Source organism: Astatotilapia calliptera, chromosome 9, assembly GCF_900246225.1.
Source record: "Astatotilapia calliptera chromosome 9, fAstCal1.2, whole genome shotgun sequence".
Taxonomy (NCBI): domain Eukaryota; kingdom Metazoa; phylum Chordata; class Actinopteri; order Cichliformes; family Cichlidae; genus Astatotilapia; species Astatotilapia calliptera.
In genome coordinates, this window is record NC_039310.1 from 11,295,076 (window position 1) to 11,316,621 (window position 21,546).

Here is a 21,546-nt window from a genome sequence, read left to right on the forward strand (position 1 = left end):
AATACACGTTCAAAGCAACACAACGGCAGCCCAATATCAGACAGAATTCCACTCTGTAGAGTGGGGAATCTTAATGAAGCAGTTGGTTTTATTTTGTGGATTCAAGCGGCTCTTCATATTTTGGCCACCAGATGTCACCAGAGAGGACTGTGTTGAAATGCTTCGAGTAATGAACCGTTTTTCAATACAAGCTTCAGTGCTTCAGAAAGCTTCATTTGGCCATCACTAACATTTACTATTTGTGGTGTAATTGCATTGTACAGTAGATGTTAATGCAGCCGGTCAGTGTAGTTAGGCTGATGGCAGCTAGAGGGCGAGACCGGTGTTTCTGTAGAGAATGTTATGTTATGTGGGGGCAGAGCAAGAACAAGGAAATAAAGTGTGGTTATGAATCGTACAGTGGACCCGCGTATAATTGAATAACACGACATGGTGTCAGAAGTCCTGTACTGATCCATATAACCTCGACTGAATGAACCTGTGTCTGGCGGAGCTCGCGGAAATACGAGGGGAGAATATGGTGGATGAGACTGCACAGAGAGCACCGGCGGGGCTGGGCGGGGCTGAGCGCGACATTCAGCATCCAGCCACCGGAATCCTTTGACTTTTCAAAACCGCAGGAGTGGTCCAAATGGATACGGAGGTTCGAGAGATTCCGTCTCACCAGTAATTTGAACGTCAGCTCGGAGGAAAACCAAGTCAACACGTTGATTTACTGCATGGGAGACGAGGCGGACGATGTGCTTCGCGGTCTGAGTTTAACAGCGGAGCAAAGGACAACGTACGAGGGGGTACGTGATGGTTTCCAGGCTTTTTTCATTGTGAAGAAAAATCTGATCTATGAGCGCGCCAAATTCAATATGCGCCGACAGGGAGACAATGAGACAGTGGATGTTTTTGTGACAGCACTGTATGCGCTAGCAGAACATTGCAACTATGGAGTGCTACATGATGAATTGATACCATATAGGCTCGTTGTCGGTCTCACGGACAAACGGCTGTCAGAACGCATGCAGCTTGACCCAGATTTGACTTTGCAGAGAGCTATCAACATGGCGAGGCAAAGTGAAGAGGTAAAGCGACAACAATCCTCCTTGCGAGGTCACTCTAGAGCTGAGGCTAGCGATGCTAAGTCAGTAGATAGAGTGCATAAAATCAGTCATAAGCCTGTTAGAACCAAACTACTCCAGACTAATAGTCGTCAAGCTAAAACATGTGGATTCCGAGAAGACGGCAAAAAAGGGCCAACCTGTCAGAAATGTGGTGGCGCTCCATCCCATTCAAAGCAGGATTGTCCAGCGAATGAAGTGAAATGCCATGCATGTGGGAAAAAAGGACATTACAGGCGTGTATGCAGGGCACCAAAAACAGTGCATGAGCTTGAAGAGGATGAACACGGTTTGTTCCTGGGCAGTGTTAAGTGTGAGGGTGAGCCGTGGACTGTCGACTTAAGCAAAAACAACAAAAACGTGTCATTTAAAATTGATACAGGTGCCGATGTGACAGTCCTACCCCTTAAGGTGTTTAAGGAGCTCTACAGACACAACCACCCCCCCAGTCTCCACAAACCAACCAAGGCTCTGCTGGGTCCCGGGAGGAGTCGTTTGGATGTTGTTGGTGCCAGTGAGCTTGCACTGAGGAAGAAGGGAGACAAAGAAATCCTTGAGGATGTCTTTGTTATCAGACACATGCACACTGCTTTGCTGGGGAGACCTGCCATTTGCAAGCTGAAGCTTGTGGCTCGTCTGGAGAGCATAACTATAGAGACGCTTAAAAAGTGCTACCCAAAGCTGTGCAGTGGTCTCGGTGAAGTACGTCAGCCGTACGACATCAAACTGAAACCTGGAGCTCAACCTTTTTCCTTGAAGATGCCACGGAGAATCCCGTTACCTCTGATGGACAAAGTTAAGCAGGAGCTGGCCCGTATGGAAGAACTAGGGGTGATCAGCAGGATTGAGGAGCCAACTGATTGGTGCTCAGGCATGGTGGTGGTACCGAAGAAGACAGAAGATGTACGCATATGTGTCGACCTTACACACCTCAATGAGTCAGTGTGTCGAGAGAAGTACATACTGCCATCGGTGGAGGAAACATTGGGCAGATTGACTGGTGCCAGCATATTCAGCAAGCTGGACGCTAACATGGGGTTTTGGCAGATACCTCTGACGGAAAACTCAGCCAAATACACCACTTTCATCACACCGTTTGGGCGGTATTACTTCAAGAGACTGCCCTTTGGGATTGCTTCAGCACCGGAGCATTTCCAGAACAGGATGGTCACAGAGGTCACAGATGGTATGGAAGGGGTGGTTTGCCACATGGACGACGTGCTGGTCTTGGGCAGAACGCAGGAGGAGCATGACTCTCGCCTACACGCTGTGCTGGGCAGGATCCAAAAAGCTGGCATCACCCTAAACATTAACAAGTGCGACATCGCGAAACAGCAGGTGACGTTTTTAGGGCATGTTCTCTTAGCCAGCAGTATCAGCCCTGACCCAAGCAAGACCCAGGCTGTGAGGGAGATGAAGAAGCCACAAAGTGTGAGTGAGATAAGGAGCTTTCTGGGAATGGTTAACCAGCTTGGAAAGTTTATCCCACAGCTCGCAGAGAGGGACAAATCTCTAAGAGACTTACTGTCTAAGAAAAACTGCTGGAGATGGGACCAGGCTAGAGCATTTCAGAACCTGAAAGATGTGCTCACATCACCGCCAGTGTTGGCCATGTATGACCCAAGCCGTGACTGCAAGGTGTCAGCGGACGCATCATCGTATGGCTTAGGGGGTGTGTTGCTTCAAAGATGGGATGAGGAGTGGAGACCTGTTGCCTACGTGTCACGCTCCCTCACTGCAACAGAACAGAGATACGCTCAGGTTGAAAAAGAGGCTTTAGGTCTGAGCTGGGCTTGTGAGCGGTTCCGCAACTTTCTTATTGGCAAACACTTTCAAATGGAGACAGACCATAAGCCGCTGCTAAGTCTGCTGGGGGCACAAACTCTGGATGCGCTCCCTCCCAGAATTCAACGCTTTAGGATGCGCCTCATGCGATATTCCTACTCGATTTCGCATGTACCAGGCAAACACCTGTGGACAGCTGACACGCTCTCACGATCTCCAGTGAAAGCAAAAGAAACACTTCAAGACAAGGAGTTGTTGGAGAGGGCTAAGCCAGCAGATAAATGAGCTTGTCCTTAACTGTCGGACATGTTGCCAAGTGAGAGAAAACCACACAGAACCGCTGATTCCATCACAGTATCCGGGGCGGCCGTGGCAAAAGCTAGGAGCCGATCTGTTTATGCTGAGAGGGAAAACCTACCTTCTTGTTGTGGATTATGCCTCAAGATTTGTTGAGATTGCCCCTCTCACACCTTCAAGGTCAGAGGACGCAATCCATCATCTCAAAGGGATTTTTGCACGTCATGGGATCCCGAGCAGCTGGTAACAGATAATGGGCCACAGTTTTCAGGGGCAGCTTTTGAGACATTTGCAAAAGTGTATTGCTTCTGTCACATTACAAGCAGCCCGAAATATCCCCAAAGCAATGGCGAAGCCGAACGAGCAGTTAAGACTGTCAAGAATCTATTGCGGAAAGCTGCTGATCCACACTTGGCTCTGCTCGCTTACAGAGCCACCCCACTGCAGAATGGCTATAGTCCAGCCCGACTCTTGATGGGGAGACGGCTTCGCACCACAGTGCCAATACTGCTATCTCTGCTAGACCCTGCACTTCCTGATAGTGTGGTTGTCGCCCGGAGGGAAAAGGAGAGGAGGTCTAAAGAGGCACAGTCATATAACCTTCGTCATCGCGCACGCAGCCTCGATAGACTCACTCCAGGCCAAGAAGTGTGGATAACAGACCAGAGAGCCAGTGGCACCGTCATTGGCAGCCACTCCACACCACGATCATATCTCGTGGAGGGACCTCGTGGGACAATTAGGCGGAATCGTCGGCATCTTGTTCCCATGAAACACTCTCCAGACCAAACTGAGAGCAATAATGGGGAGCCAGAATCTGCAGAAGCCTGGGAGCAGTGCTCAACGGACATGCCAGAGACAGTTTCTCCAGAGCTTCCATCTACACCCAGAACCAGATCCGGAAGAGTGGTTGTGAGACCAACCAGATTGGACTTGTAACGGATAAGATGGAAAGGACTGTTTTATACAAGAATACCCCTCTTTCGTAGTATTGTTTGCACAATATGGGTAACAGTGTAAAAGCTAAAAGGTTGTCTTTTTCAGATATGCATGTTCAGAAGTTGGGAAATACAGGAGGTGTGACAAGTTAGCATGTGAGAATTTGTGTTACTTAACGGGTTAATTAGAGTTAAGATTTTCATTATATAGTACTCCTTACAGGTAAGCAAGGACCAGACCTTCCAGCCACAGACGCAGAATAACCCTCTAAGGTCTGGTGAGTCAATGGTAGTCTACCCATTGATTCTAGAAAGGGGAGATGCGGTGTAATTGCATTGTACAGTAGATGTTAATGCAGCCGGTCAGTGTAGTTAGGCTGATGGCAGCTAGAGGGCGAGACCGGTGTTACGTATTGACAGACCATGTGTTTAAGCTACAAACCTATCAATAATAAAGAAAAAAAACACACAACAAAAAACAAACAAACAAAAACACAAGAAAACTGCTGATGTGCACCCCTCCTCTTAAAAGTCTAAGAGAAAGAAAAGAGAAACTAACTTACTGTCATGTTCCTGGGTCTGTTGAGCCAGCGTTTTAAGTTTTAGTGCCTCTGCCTCAATTTTATCCCACAACTTAGACATTCACATTACTCACACCCTCATTACACACACATAGGATCTTGGGGGTGGGCACGATACACGGAGTCCAAGTTACCATCAGGGTGTACACCTCACCCCTGGCATCGTTGCCCACCTCTCAATTTTAAATACACATAGACATTGAGGGCTAGCAGGAGGGACTATGTGCTTACCTGCTGCTCTCTGGCAGGTAGCTCCATGCCCTCCTGGGTTTTAATTGCACCTTAGAACAAACATGCATCAACACTACAATGAGTGGGTGGAGGGAGGTTTGGAGTCTTCTCTCACCCCCGTTCTCTGCGGCCTGCTGGAGCGGGGGGGCTAGGAGGAGGAGTTGGCCCGTCCGACTGCGGTCTGGGGTGTGGGGCCTCCCTGCTGCTGCGGAGTCGGGGCGGTCTGCCTCTCCCCACCTCAGGGAAAAGGGTAACACCACCTGGGTCTGGGTGCAGTTCCCCCCTCCAGGGCCAAGGGTACCTAGACCCGGTTCGTAGAGTACGCTTGGGGAGTGTGATCGTGTGTACAGCGTCTCTTTATGTCTGTCTCCACGTCGGTTGAGTGTGGAGTAAGTGCATATGAGAGCATGAGGGTGGGAATGGATGTTTGTATCTGTGTGTGCCTGTATGTCTGTGTCTATATGTCAGGTTGGGTATCAGACGCCACCTCTCTGGGGACATTACTGGGACAGTGGCGCGGCTGCCCCTCTGTTGGTCTTCCTTGGTCTCTTGTGTTCTGGGGGCCTCTGGATGTCTGGAGTTTTGATCTCCTCCATACCTGCTTCATACACTGGAGGACGGGGCTGTGGCTCCCCACACTCCCTAGCAGATCGTTACATGGAGAAACCTTTGGAATGCAAGCATGCTGATCCACACAGGTATGCACACAGGTGTACACATGGGTATTCACAGACGTGGACTACAGCTTTCTTGGCTGCTGCCTCAAAGCACATTGTGCGCTGTCTATCTTGCGTGCTGCACAATATCGTTTATTATTTAGTAACTATTGATATCTACTGCTAGCTGGTTTATTGTGATGGTGCTTTTTTTTTTCTTATTATGTTGCTCTTTGTTGTTTGCTTTCTCTTCTGTTTTTTTTTCTCCATACAGGTGACCCAGGTGTTTTGTTTTTTTTGTTTGTTTGTTTTTTTTTCTTCCCCCCCCCTTCTCACCGTCTCTTCTCCCCTTTGGTTTTCTGTCTCTCCCTCTCTTTCTTTCATTCTTTCTCCCTGTCCTATCCCCCAGTCATGTCTGTCCCGTTTGTAGCAACTGAAAATAGAATGAATTCTTTATAAATAAAATTATAATAAAGGTCAATCAAATGGACCAATATGGCAAGGCCATGATGATCCACTTGGTAAAATAAATCTGCTTGGCATCTTTCTTGGCCTTAAGACAACAATTCTGATGGCTATAGATCCGAACGGGACAAAAAAAAAAAAATGCACTGAGTGTGATGCAGTATGGCAACACTATTATGGGATATGCTGTGAATTTAGGTAACATTACTTAGCAGTAATGTGAGTTAATTTACTCAAGTGAAAGCTTTAAACATTAGCCTAATATATAACTAGCCAATTTAGGCTTTGTGGTTAACCCTCTCGGGTCGACGGACCCAGAGTATCTATTTCAACTTGGATCGAACGTGCGGACTTCAAACTATATACCAGTTTTTAAATTGTGTTGATAGGTCATGTAAATCTGAAGTTTTTTGGAGGGGGTTCTGAATAAAATAGTGGCGTTTACTCCGGGAAGAAACGGTATAAACGGCGTTTTCTATGGAGAGCGCTAGCAAACACGCTTTGCTTGTGAGTGAAAAAAGAGAAAGAAAAAACACTTCTTTCCTATTGGTGGAAAAATGTACCATTTCGACCAATCAAAAAATGACATGGCAACATGTGCCATTTGGTTACTTGGGAAGAGGTGGAAGTTTTAGGAGTGACCTGCGACAGAGAGAGAGTGAGCAAAAGAGAGAGAGAGAGTGTTTTGATACGTGAGAGATTTGTGATGTTTACCATGTTTGGAGTCTCAAGTTAGTGTGTTGTCTTGTGTAGTTAGTGTGTAGTGTAGTCGTTGTTTTGTTCTACTAGTGAACGTCACAGTTGCTGCAAAAAAGCCACCAAAGGCAGGTTGCAGTGTAAACGCTAGGTGACACACCTGCTGTCAGACCTGCAGGTTTATCCCTGTGCTGTTCTCATCTGTGTTATAGTGGACACAAACTATTTTTTGGAGTTGCATAAATAATTTGTGTGCCTTCTTATTTGATGCAGAACACCTGATTGTTCTGTAAATAGTTTGAAATGGTTATATAAAAAACGCCTTGGCCGTATCTTTAAGTAAATAGTACCATATAACTTTGTTATTTGCAAAACTTTTTTAAAAAAATGTACAATTTCTATTTGCATTTCAAGTTATGAAAATGTTCGTTAAACATGCTTGTGGTTTTTACAGTCAAAAATATCACTTTCTACTCGTATTTTAAATTTTGTCTGAATTTAAATAAATTGTGCTGATGCTGTTTGTCAAAATGAGAAAATAACAGATTGGCAAGATAAACCGTTTTTAAAGGTGAACTATAGAGGCAAAATCAAAAGTAGTCAAAAACGGCCAGTTATACCCTGGACCCCAGAGGGTTAAAGGCTAAAAGTAAAGTTGTCACCAAGTACTGTTTATATTTGTGTTTATTGCTGCAGCTTTTTTGAGTATTAACTTGGTGCCTTTGGGTGAAACAATGGTAATATGAGGGTATAGCCACTTGTTTCTGTGCTACCAAAGTTCCCCGGCTTTCATTCAAAATATGTTTCTAGTCAGCACCTGCACATTAAACTACTTAAACATTATAAATGTCTTCAAGCTCACACTGAGGCCTGTGGGGCACAATCAGCCACTCAGACAGTACACACATTTATATGTGTATTTGTACATGAATATTTCATACTTTAAGGCTTTCTGTTTATTTAAGGGAGATAAACAAGATACATTGGAATTGTACATAATAATAACACAGATGATAAATTCAATAGATTTTAAGTAGATGCTTGTGCATCCTTAAAGTCTTATATGTTGAACTGAACTATGTGATCTGTCCAAAGCCTCCCAGTCAGTGCTGTTCTCCATGTTCTCCTGTCTGACTGTACATGATGTTATTAGCACAAACACTTCAAAGGTGATCATTTAGGACTCCAGCAATAATACAGACAGCAATGTAGTTAGCAATAGAACAGTTTTATTGGGAATTAACTTAAAAAACAAACAAACAAACATATGTCTCCTATTTTTTGTCACACAGGAAAGAAGCATCAGTATCTGATGAGAAAACGCATTTATTTAGTTTTTTTTTTCAACAGGAGAAGAAAATCTCTAACAGTTGATTTGTTCACATTTTCACATCTTAACTTTTAAGTGAAATGTGCATTTTGAGTTTATACACTATGTATATAAGAGGACCGTTTCCTTTTGCAGTATTTTTGTGTGGTGCATTTTTAACAAAAGGGGAACAAAGGAACAAAGTTCACCTAGGATGATTTGTTTAAATGGCCTTACTGAGGTGATGCAAATTGAAACATGCATTTTAACGGGGGGGGGGGGGGGGGGGGGGGGGGCTGGAAAAGCTTGAAAAGGGACGTTGAATCCTGAAAAAGGCATATGAACCCTGACAGTCTGATGCATAATGGCATCAGCTGTCCTCTCTTTAACAAAAAGCGAGCCGGCTCGTGAAAAAATACAAAAGCAAATGGCAGAGGCGCACAAAGCTGAAAACTAAACTATTACCTATACTGGGTGAACTAGGACTAGACTTGAGAAACATGAACATGATGAGACTTGAGAATTCCAGTGACATGACACAAATAAAAACAGATAAACAAAGGGAGACAGAAGATTGAAATACACAGAGGGATAATGGGGGAAGTGGAAACAGCCATTACAAAATAAACATGATGACACAAGGGAAGCAAAATGAAACACACTGGACATGGAACACAAGAATGTCAAAATAAAAGAGAGGCGTAGACTGGGAAACGTGAGCTTGACACAAGTGTTGAGTGCAGAGTGCAGAAAAAACTCAAACGAAGCTGCAGCATGTGTAGGTTTTGATTTTCAGTTTTACAGAACAGAATCGGCTGACATGTGAAACCAGTTCCTTATTGAAGTGCTGAAACTTCTGCTTATTCAGATTTTTCATGAACACAAGAAAATGAAAACAGAACATGAAAAGTTGCAGGGTGTTGTTTCTTTGTCATCACTGAACTGTGAAAATGACCCACAGAAAGGCTCCATGTGTGTATGTCGACGCTGAAGTAATGTCATTTTACAACATTTTAAATTTTCTTCACCTCACTATAGACTTCCTCCTGGACATGAGGACTCTGTATTAAGTTGTTTTCTGGCTTGCTGATTTGCACCTGTGCGTACTCTGTGTCCTGCTCCTGTCCTCTGTCCTGCACTGAGTCAGAGGATGCTTGATGCTTGGAAATGTTAATCTCACTATAATGGATGTTTTCTTCAACTTCCTCTGTTTTACTTCCTGGTTCTTCAACAACCTGCTTTTCATTTATTTGAATCTATGGAATTAAAATAATAGAATACTCCTTAAGCTGACTCTGTTATTTTTTTGTTACATTAAATGATCAGACTGCTCTGACAAAGATGCTACTGTAAATAATCACTAGAACAGTCAGTTATCCTGCAGATAGATTTTTGTTTTGTTTTGTTTTAATTCCCTTACCTGAGTCTGTTGTTGTCTTTGATGCTTTGATTTTAACCAGCTGGAAGACACAAGAGGCTGTTAAATTAACTCTACTAAATATAATTGTGAATAAAGTTAATCTGTTGGAAAACAGATATTTTAATTTGCAGATAAAATATCTTTGACACTAACAGTATGTGTTTTCTACTTTCATGTGTGATACTTACCAAACAAAGATTATCAAGCAGAGTAAGATTAAGAGTAAAATGATCCCAATAATTACGCCAATATGTTGCCACAGTTTGTCTGTTGAAGCACAGAAATCATGAAGTAACAAAAAAAAAAAGATTTTATGTTGACATATTGATTCAGGCTGTGCTTCGTTACTACTTGAAGTAGTTTTTTTAAATGAAAGATATAATAGATACAAAAAAGTTTTTAAAAAATGATGGGAGCACATACTTTCCTCTTTAGGCAATGGGCCTTTAACAGTCATGTTAATCTCTGCTGATGTCTGATTACCCAGATCATTAGTGGCCACACAGTAATAAACTCCTCCATCTGTTACATTGAAGCTGTAAATCTCTCCTTCAGATACTTTCACAGCTCCATCTCTGCTCTTCTTGAACCAGGTGAAGCTGCTGACTGGAGGTTTGGCTCTGCTGGAGCAGGTCAGGTTCACCCAGCTGCCTGCTGACACCAAACATGTTGGACTGATGGATGCTGAGGTGTCTTTAGGAGCATCTGGAGAGAAAAAAGAAAGAGATATCCCATACATCATTTTGTCCTTTAAGATTCAGTTCAACAACAAACTCTGATTGTCTTACATGAAACTCTGAGAGTCTCTTCTGTCTCTGCTGTCTTGGTGTCGTTTCCTTGGTTCACAGGATATCTGGCAGAGCAGCTGATCTTCTTTCCATCATGTGTGTCTGACAGAGTGATGTTCTGCTGGATTTTAGTTGTAAAGCTTCCATCTGTGTTTTCCTCTATTTTGCTGTGAGAGTCTTGTGTGAGATTCCAGGTGAGTTGAGGAGGGGAGTGTGGACAGGGAGTGAGAGCTGAGCAGGTTATAGTGACAGACTCCTTCTCCTTCAGATCACCTGGGATTGTAATATTGGGCCTCCAAGGAGAATCTGTGGTTTCACATTAAACACAGTTTGTAAACTAATAATACCGTCAAGAAACAGATGAAGATCAGCCACAACAATGGATTAAAAACCAAAGTGAGGTATTGTCCTCCTTCCTGAAATCCTGCATATTTGTCTCACTTAAAAGTTTCGGATTAAAATTCAGTTTAATATTAGACAAAGATAACCTGAGTAAAAGATGGTGGTGGTTGTGTTATGGTCTGTGACTCAAAAAAATAAAAAGTAAAAAAAAAAACCCTGAATGAAGGTGACGTTTATCACGTGAAATCCAAAATTAAATGTAATGCTTTGATTTTAAACAAGTTGTTCATGCTTGGAAAATGTAGCTGAATTAAAATTATTAAGCAAAGAAGAGGGAACCAAAATTCTTCAATAGCACTGTGAATGACTCATTACCAGCTATCAAAAACACTTGCAGTTCTTGCTGCCAAGACATTTAAGTATTAACACAGGGGCTTGGATAACATTTTTAAATGTTAAAAATAAAATCATCATTCAAAAACTGCAATTTTTATTCAGTCTTTGTCTTATCATAAAATATTATTTCAGTTGAAACATGCAGAAGTGACAAATATGCAAATGCCGTTTTAGTTTTTAATCACTAACAGACAGGATTCTTCCTTTTGTGTCCCCTGTAAGTGCAGGAAAGGTTGGGGAAGAGATGTAGAGAGAGACTTGTGTCAAGACGTTAGTTTGTTGAACAGTAACTTGTGAAATTTCCATGGAAACCAGACTATTTATGTCACGGTACTGGGTACCGTGTGTATGTTGTTAATGTGTCATTTTGTATTAGTTTGTGTTCTAGTTTCAGTTTAGCTCATCCAGTCAATTTCTAGGTTGCCATTAGTCCTTTGTTTCTTAATTTCTTTGTGTCATCTTTCCCTATGTTAAAACTCCCCTTGTTGTTTATTGTGTGTTATTGGTCATGTTTCTTGCCTGTCTGGTTAATGTTGTCAAGTTTGTGTCATGCCTGCGTCTTGTCATGTTTTCCTGTTTATTGTGAAAGTCCAGTTTCCATGTCTTTGTGTTTTTGGTTTACATTTCCTGTGCATCATTATGTTCATCCTAGTCAGCTATTTCCTCATGTGTCTCCACTCCCCCTAATCACATTATGTGTATATTTAAGTCCTTTGTCTCTTAATGTTTTTTGTCAGGTCGTCTGTTATCTTTGCCACAGGTTTTACAGTTTTACCCTCATTGTTTCAGCGTGTTTCATAGCATCCCTAGTTACTCTGTATTCATAGTATTTCATAATCTTTTCACAGAGTGTCATTGTCTTTTAGTTTATACAGTGTTCATAGTCCCCTTAGTTTTCCCAGTTTCAGTGTGTCTCTAGAGTTGTTCTCATGCCATCAGCCACAATAAAGGCTCGCTTTATTTTTGGAAACATAGTTCTGTCTTCACCGTGTCTGCTTTTGGATCTACCTCATCTACACACCAGCACACCCTGCCGTGACAATTTAAACATAACAAAAAATCATAAATATGCTTTTAAACAGTGACTTTTTCTTTGTATGCAGGATTTCTTCTCTTTTGTTTTTTATTTTATTTTTTTTTCTGTCTTTACTACAGTTTTTTTTACTGATTCCCAATTTTACTGCTCACAATAAAGACCCCAGAAGACTAATTATTGTCCTGAGCCGTCTTAATTTTCCGAGTTTCCAGCTAAACACAAAACACTTAAATGTGCTCATTTCTGTTACATTTGTTCATAATTTCTTTTTTAGTTGTTTCGAATAAAAGCTGCAGCTGATTATACTTTGTTTATAGAAATTAGAGGAAACTTTCTTACCTTTAATTGTTATTTGAAGAGAATCACAAACAGCTGTTGATCTGAATGGCCAGTTCATAATTCTGAAGTAGTATGTGTTTGTATAATTTGTGATTAAATTGGAAAACAGAGTGGTGCAGTTTCTCTGTGTCAGGTTTCCTGTAATATTCATTGGATAGATGTTAAATGTCACACTGCTGTTGAAGATCACGTTTTCTGGATGACTTTTCAAATCAGTATGATTATTTTTAATCCACACTGCAAACACAGGTCTTGTGCTGTCAAACTTTTCTGGTCCAGCATCACTAAAGTTACATGGGATTTGTAAACAAGATCCACTCAGAGCCTCCATCTCTGTTGGTGCAGTGATGAACAGGTGTGTGTTTGGAGGACAAGCAGCCACAGTGCCTGAAAAACAGAATATCATGAAAATATAGAAATGTAGATAAAGAGAAGTGGGTTTGCTTTTTGTCTCTTGTTCTTTCAACATCCTCAGATACTTGACTTTGTCAAGTATCTGTCAGTATCTGACAAAGTCATTTTCTTGACTTTGTCAAGTATCTGTCTGCTCTGATCTAACAGACTGTAAATGACTGAAATGAGATGGCTCACTTGGAATAATGAGGAAACTCAGTAGCATGATGTCTGTCATAAAACCCATCACCTGGAAAAACATGAAGAAAAGAATCATTACACAAATAAGACACAAAAACAGGAACTTGCCTCATTTTGTAAAGCACTTACAAAACAAAAACTAAAAAAATCAAATAAAGCCTTTTTTTTTCATTGCAATGCACAAAATTAATAAACTGAATGAATGTTTTCTTACCAAATGATCAGTCTGCTACACAGGAGAGACGACAACGTAAAAGTCAGTGTGTGGTTTTAGCAGTGCGAGTGAAACACTTCTCTGTTTAGATGTTGTAATGTCAAAGCAAACAGACCTGTGATAATTTTGGTTTTCTGTTGTTCGTTAATCGGTCAGTCTGCTTTTTATGTTCCCATCATGCACTCTGTTGACACTTCAGATGCCGCCACTCCCACCTGCCTGTAGATTCACCTGACACTCCACTCACATGCAAACATATTCCTCATTCTCTCAGTAGTTCCCTTCCATGTACGCCTCCCTTGGCTTTGTCTGTTCTGAGTTTTTTGAGACTGACCTTAGTGTCCGTGTGTTTGTTTTATTTTATTTGCTAAATAAGGACATTTCATTTTTATTTGTATCTAAAAATATTTTAGAAAAAATGGGGGGGGGGGGGGGGGGGGGTTCTTACAGCAACAGAATAATTGCCAAACAGCTATTACCCAAAAACATAGTATCTACATGGTGTACACTGTATTTTCCACACAAAAAAGAAAGAAAGGAAAATAGAGGACAAAAGTGGCATGCCTTAAAAAAAATCTGCAGCACTTTCACAAAAGATTGCCAAATTAATGTCCATGTGGCAGGGGTGTGGTCTCTAGCCTGCTGCTGCTGAGCGTATGGGGCACTGCTGGGATGTCAAAGTGGACAGGTGATTTTGATGGGATTAGTGACTCTCTTCCCTTTTTATAGTGACAGAGGAGACTGGCAAGAGGTGAGTGTATAAGTATAACAATCAAATCATTTTCATTCTACTTATGTTGTGTAAATATCGACACCAAGTTCTTTTAATTCCTCAGAGGCATTCGGTGGAAGACAAAACACTGCTCAGTTGACCATTTAACTCTTTATTTCTCTTTCATACTACTTCTAGACGGGAGACGCGTCCTGCATGACAAACTGCCACGGATCTCAAAATGTTGGTGTGCCCCTAAAAGTTTTATTACAGAAGCTCTCTCATTCTAGTCTAAAAAACAGTGTCCCATTAACTTTCCACTAGAGATGGTCCCCTCTTATCTGCATTTTCCCAGGCAAGCATGAGTGAGAGTCTGCAGCTTTGTACTCACGAGGACACATGTTCACATGCCTTTTTTTTTCAGGGCTGTGTACTTAATACTACACTTTATAACTATATAACACTTATTAATAAAAAAGCATAGCATTATCGAGGCACTGCAAATTATTTAATCCCAACAGTTGCTAACCTACTCTGAGCTAATACTGATTGTGATGGACCGAGTTGAAAAACAGGAGGAGCCCAGGAATTATTAGAAAAATATAGTTTCCATTTATTTAACCCCCAAAAATTATATTTATAAGCATAATAAATGTTGAGCTCATAAAAGAGGTCAAAGAAACAAAACTGAACTCAGGCAAAGACTGCAACCTTAACAAACCAAATGACTGCCCAAACATAGATAACTGACCTAAACATGAAATGACATACAAGGGTATATATAATGGCTGATCAGACCATTGTGACACATGAGGGGTAACAAACAAAACACAATCATAAATCACAAACGATGCAGTACAATCTAGTTTGTTAATAAACTAAACACTAAAGAAGAAAATCAAAAACCCCATTAAACCCTAAACTCAAATATTTAATTAAATACAAATACTTTGTTTTTAAAGTAAAGAAAACACACATTCCCCCTTCAGCAGGAAGTGGTGGTGTGGTCCAATTATCTTCCTTCATATTTAATGGTTTCAAACCCTGGCTACCATCTTTTGTCCAGCAACTCCCAGGGATGATGGCAGGTAAGAAATAAAAAGACAAAAGTTAGTCAGAAAGCAAAGAAATGAAGTAGTATGAATACATAAGTAAACTAAATGTGCGCGCTTACAAATAGAACAAATGTATCCAAACCAATCAATAAAGTTATTGGAAACTAAAATGTATTACTATGTTCAAATGAATGAAAATACAAAAGTTACCGACTTTAGAGTGTGGCCACGGGTTTGGCCATCACACTGATTTTATTCTGATCCTTTGGAGGAGAAAGTTTGGAGAACAAAGCAAACCAAATCCAAAGATGCACGTATCACTGTGTCCCGAGTTGATGATGATCACCCAATAAGAAAGCAGCATCCCCTGGGCATTCAGTGGAAAAATGATGCAAAACAAAATCCTTCTAAATTAATCATCTAACACAGCAAGAATTGAGAGGATAAAGCAAAAAATATACTAAACAAAATTGCAAGTTCACAGTTTGAACAGCGGTTGATCCCTCTGGTTTCTCTGCTGGAATTTTTAGCTGTGAATGTGTGAACAAGCAGCTTTCTTTCAGATTAAGCTCTGGAGCCGGGGAGCATGTTGGTCCAACAAATCACAAAAGTGAGGAGTGAGCCGGGTACACACCGGCTCACTCCTTGGCGGCCGCTTGTCGGGGCCTGGGGCCTGGGGCTCGCTCGGGCCCCTTTGGAGGTGGGGTGCCCCCGGCCTCTCGGCCTGGGGCTCGGTCACTCAGGCACAGCTGGGGGCCGGCGGAGCTCACGGGCGCGTCACTGCAACTCCCCCTGACTTCTGCTCCGCGACTGCTGGGCGAGCCCTCATCTGGGACTCTCCTCAGCTCTTACTGGAACAGTGGCGCGGCTGCCCCTCTGTTAGTCTTCCATGGTCTCTTGTGTTCTGGGGGCCTCTGGATGTCTGGAGTTTTGATCTCCTCCATACCCACTTCACACCCTGGAGGACGGGGCTGTGGCCCCCCCACACTCCCTAGCAGATCATTACATGGAGAAACCTTTGGAATGCAAGCATGCTGATCCACACAGGTATGCACACATGGGTATTCACAGACGCGGACTAAAGCTTTCTTGGCTGCTGCCTCAAAGCACACTGTGTGCTGTCTATCTTGCGTGCTGCACAATATCGTTTATTATTTAGTAAATATTGATATCTATGACTAGCTAGTTTATTGTGATGGTGCTTTGTTTTCTCTATTATTATGTTGCTCTTTGTTGTTTGCTGTCTCCTCTGTTTGTTTGTTTTTGTTTGTTTGTTTTTTTTCTCCATACTTGTGACCCAGGAGTTCTTTTTTTTTTTTCTCTCTCTTCCCCCCCTTCTCACCGTCTCTTCTCCCCTTTGGTTTTCTTTCTTTCTCTCCCCCTCTTTCTCTCATTCATTCCCCCTGTCCTATTTATTTAAAAAAAAAAAAAAAAAAAAAAAAAAAAAATGACAAAGGATGAACTGAAGCTCTGCCATCACATAATGTCGCATACTGCTGTTTCTGATGTCATTTAAAAAAAAAAAAAAAAAAAAAAAAAAAAGTGGTTCTTCAGGTAAAGGTGTGTAATCCTGTGGAATTATACACAGATGTGAACACACAGGATAAATTTACATTTACAAGTTTCAATTAATCTACAAATCTCTGCAAAGTACATCAAAATCCTTACACTACAAAGGAATAACTTGTTCAGACAGGCCAGATAACAGAAGTCAATATAAAATACATCTTGTTAGATACATCTATATACATTTTTACCTGAGACTCCAATTTCAGAGTAAGCCAGCGATCCAGGATCTGACCCACTGGTAGGTCATCACTGATAATCTCTTTGATTCACAAGGCCAAAGTGGTGTGCATCAGCTTTGTAATCAGGACAGGATTCTTTTTACTTTTCTTGACTTCATCTATAATCTGTAGTCTTAGCTGATCAAGGCGAACAGCAACTTCACCCCAGAAAATTTACTTCTGCCCTGGCATGGACATAACAGTAAAACACAGAAGACAAGACAGACTAACCAGAGAACATAAAAGACACATGACCAGATAGACGTAGATGAAATATAAGTGTGAAGTAGTGCAGCAGTGCAGCAGTGCACATTGATTCAACAATTTATCCACAAGGCAGTTTATAATCTGCAAATCCAGAAACGCCTTCTAAAGACTCTTAAAATAGTAAGAGATTAGAAAAGTAAGAGCAGCACCTCTGCTGGGACTAATAATGTGTTATACTAAATGTCTTGATGCATTCTCAATCATCCAGGTAAATAAATTTCCAAAACACCAAAAGTTGATTCTGTTCATGGAAAATGAGTATAACAGAAGCAGCTGACTCACAAAAGCTGCAGCTGATTTTTCTTTATTCTTTTTAGAATGAGAGGAAACTTTCTTACCTTTAATTGTTATTTGAAGAGGATCACAAACAGCTGTACATCTGTAGGGCAAGTTCACGATTCTGAAGTAGTATGTGTTTGTATAATCTGTGGTTAAAGTGGAAAACAGAGTGGTGCAGTTTTTTTTTGTCAAATCTCCTGTAATGTTCATTGGATAGATGTAAACTGTCCCACTGCTGTTGAAGATCACATTGTTTGGATTATTGCCAAATTCATAATTATTTTTAATCCACGCTCCAAACACAGGTCTTGTGCTGTCAAACTTTGGCTGCTTGTCCTGATCCTACAAACCTCTTCATCACTGCACCAACAGAGATGGAAGCTCTGAGTGGATCTTGTTTACAAATCCCATGCAACTTTAGTGCTGCTGGACCAGTAAAGTGCCTGAAAAACAGAATATCATTAAAATATAGAAATGTAGATAAAGAGAAAATTCATGATGAACAATTTGACTTTAAGAGTCGTGGGTTTGCTTTTTATCTCTTGTTCTGTCAACATCTTCAGTATAAAATGTGTGACTTTGTAAAGTATCTCTTTCTGCTCTGATCTGTCAGACAGTAAATGACTGAAACTAGATGGCTCACTTGGAATAATGAGGAGACTCAGTAACGTGATGTCTGTCATAAAACCCATCACCTGGAAAAACATGAAGAAAGAAATAATTACACAAATAAGAAACAAAAACAGGAATTTGCCTCATTTTGTAAAGTACTTAAAAAAGAAAAAACAAGAAAAAAACACCATTAACTAAAGCCTTTTTTCGTTACCAGGCACAAAATTTGTAACCTGTATGAATGTTTTCTTACCAAATGATCAGACACAGAGGAGAGACGACAAAGTAAAAGTCACTGTGTGATTTCTGCAGAGACAGCGAGTGAAACACTCTGTTTGGATGTTGTAATGTCAAAGCAAACAGACCTGTGATTGGATTTCTGTCTTTCTTTTTTCAGTCAGTCTGCTTTTTATGTTCCCATCATGCACTCTGCTGTCATTTTAGAAAGCTGCAACTCCCACCTGCCTCTAGATTCATCTGTTCTGAACCCTCCACTCACATGCAAACATATTCCTCAATCTCTCAGTAGTTCCCTTGAACATGAAGCAGTTTATGTACTCTCCTTTGGCATTGTCTGTTCTGCTTTGTTCTTATCAGTTCTGATATGTGTTTTCTGAGACCAGTGGCTATTTTGAGCTTTCGGTCCATGTTTGTGTGTGTGTGTGTGTGTGTGTGTTTTAATATAGAAGTTAGGACTCTGCATTTTTATTTTTATTTTAAGGTACGGTTTTTTGTTTTGTTTTGTTTTACAAAATAATTGCAATAGAGCCAATTACCCAAAAACATAGTATCAATTCAGTGTATGCCCCCCCCCCCCCCCCCCCTTCCCCCAAAAAAGAAAACAGAGGACAAAGTGGCACTTCAAAAAAAGAATCTGTGACAGAGGGGAAAAAATTCTCCCTTTACGATTTCACGATTTTTGATGGGACTAATGACTCTCTCCCCTTCTTATTGTTATGCAGGAGACTGGCGAGAGGTGTGTGTAGTGGAGAGTGCTTGTTGTATAAAAATAAATCTTAAAGCCACTGTGTGGGTCCAGTCATTTCACAGTTTGCAGGTAGAAATTGTATTGATGCACTTTAGCAGGACCAACGCAAATTATAACTACCAAATAATTTTAATTCTACTTACTAACCTACTCTGAGCTAATAGTGATTTTATTCTGATCCTTTGGAGGCGAAAGGTTGGAGAGGACAAAGCAATCACCCAACAGGAAACAACATCCCCTGGGCACTCAGTGGAAGTATGATGCAAATCAAAATCTTTCAAAATTAATCATCTAACGTGGCAAGAATTGAGATGAAAAAGCCAAAAATATACAAAACAATGTTCACAGTTTGAACAGTGGTTGATCTCTTTGGTTTCTCTGCTGGAATTTTTAGCTTTGAATGTCTGAAATCGAATCTTCAGAATTTCTCACTGAAGATCTCACAGAAGACAAAAAGGAAGAACCCCATATGCATTCTTCATGTTCATTTTATACTTATACACCCTTCCTTCCCCCTCTCTTACTGGAAGCCAAATGTCATTTACTGCGATGACAAATGGACTCATCCATGGTGACATCCAGTCACTTTGTAACTGCTGTTACTAACACTAGGCATGTAGAAGTGTGGGGAAGCAGTGAAAAGTGTAATTAACATGGCAAGGAAATAGTTGGCGGACATCATTAGAAAGTGAGCAATTCAAATAGGTCTATTTGTGTTGGCTTTCATCTTTTCTTGGTGCTGTCGGCTCCATCTTCATACCTAAATACTAAAAAGATGTTGTGTGAATAGAGATCTGTATTGTTGTGTAGGACTGTACCCTATGAGTTTATATTGTTAAATAATAATAAATAATCAATGAGACAGTGCTTTTTAGTTCATTTCACAGAGAAATGCAAAAGTAATGTAAGGAGTAGTGTAACTAATTACTTTCTCCTGGGAGTAATTGAAGTTGAATGATGATTTATGATTTATTTTGGTGCTGAAAGGACCACAGTGATAGAAATATACATTTAAATGCCTGCTTTGGTGCAAGTGGCTCAACTGATAATTGACTCATTAAATTAAAGCAGAAACATTTAAGCACATTGAGAAAGCTGGTCAACAGGAAGCTGCAGGTAAAGTTCCTGCAACCTGTGTTAATACAGGCACTCAGTCATGTGGTTTGCCATTCTGTGTATTAGTACCTCTTGGAAACACCAAATATTCTGTAATTTCTTCTTCTGTTTTCTGGTTTAATTTATTGAATACATTTCATTTGCAGAAGGCTAATTTGTTAGGAGTTGCTCTGATGTCCCTTTTTTGGATTTTTAGCGCCACCTTCAGGCTCCAACATGCTTTGCTTCTGTTTTTTCTTCAGTCTTTAAACTGACCACAAAACCACAAAACTGAAACAGAGCACATGTGTATGATTTCCCCATTCCACCTATCTTTCTTTCAGGCAACTTCCCAGCTACTCTTTCCAGATGCTCTTCCTAGTAGGCTAGAACCAGGTCATTCTCTCCAAACTTTGAAATCTGAATTTCAATAGTCTCTATCTTTGGTTCAACAGACTCCACTGTCTTGGACTTCAGCTGGTGGCAATAGTTCTTGACCTGCTTTCAAGGTCCACAACAAGCTTTAGCGTCACTCTGAGCAGAGGGTATAGAAGGTGAGAGACAAACTCATCAAACTCACAGAGCAGAACAACAACTAATGTCACAAACCCTTTTAATGAAAGGTTTCTAAGATGGCTGTCTTCCATTTGTAGTGTTGTCCCATCCTGTTTCAGAGTGACACTGAAAAATGTATTTGTAAAAGTATTTGGCTTTTCTAAGCTTTACTACTGTAATTCTTTATAATCTGTACTAGCAGATATTACCATACTACATGTCAAACTAAAATAGAAAATATGAAATCTATAAGCCTGACACACACTTACTACTGTTCTGAATGTGATACAATGCTACGATTAATATTTGTACATAAGCTCCAGTAATGGGCAAGAGTTTTGTATATGCTAGTGGTTGTTAAGTTAAAAAAAAATAGTTTATGCAAAAATACATATTTAATTTTGGGATTTTTTTTTCTTGCAACAGGTTGGATGTCATGTTCTATTTTTGCCAGTAGGTGGTGGTAATAGGTGTTCAGTGACTGCTTCGTTTTAACTAATGGAGGGAGTTTGAAGGTTCAGTTTGTTCCACGACTGCATTTCACTCACTGCCTCTGTCTGTATCTCTGTCACTGCAAGACAAACACGGACCGAGAAGTCAGCGCTCTCAGGAGGCCGATAAACACAGAAGATTAAACATTTAAAAAGACACCAACTCGTCCACAGTGAACTGAGACCATTCAGCTGTGACTTGTGTGGAAAGTCTTTTACTGAGTCTGGAACCTTAAAAAGACCCAAACTCCTCCAGGGCACAGTTCAACCTACAGCTGTGATCAGTGTGGCAGAGCTTTGGCTCGCATCTGCAACTTGCGGAGTCATCAAGTTATACCCTATGGAGTTAAACCAAACAGCTGTGACTTCCCTGGACAAACTTTCCGCTGGCTACTGAGATGAAAGCTACATGTTCACACCGGGTATGATGTGTACTGCTGTGATCAGTGTGACAAACAGTTTGCAACAGACTCCCACTTAAAACCCCACGTTTACCCACACTGAGGAGA

General features: G+C 41.0%; 2 protein-coding genes across 2 annotated transcripts in view; one reads left to right on the forward strand and one right to left on the reverse strand.

Moving 5' to 3' along the window:
- pck2 (phosphoenolpyruvate carboxykinase 2 (mitochondrial)) overlaps nucleotides 1-21,546 on the forward strand; it is a 235,473-nt gene that overhangs the window by 186,020 nt on the left and 27,907 nt on the right. The gene's annotated exons all lie outside the window — the stretch shown is intronic.
- On the reverse strand, nucleotides 9,011-13,254 carry LOC113028796 (sialic acid-binding Ig-like lectin 7). The gene is made up of 8 exons (XM_026179247.1): nucleotides 13,197-13,254; nucleotides 12,980-13,031; nucleotides 12,389-12,775; nucleotides 10,276-10,581; nucleotides 9,928-10,192; nucleotides 9,676-9,756; nucleotides 9,488-9,527; nucleotides 9,011-9,323 (listed from the first exon to the last, which is right to left on the reverse strand). The coding sequence occupies exons 2-8, from the start codon at nucleotides 13,026-13,028 to the stop codon at nucleotides 9,081-9,083; spliced, it is 1,371 nt and encodes a 456-aa protein (XP_026035032.1). The 5' UTR covers nucleotides 13,029-13,031; nucleotides 13,197-13,254; the 3' UTR covers nucleotides 9,011-9,080.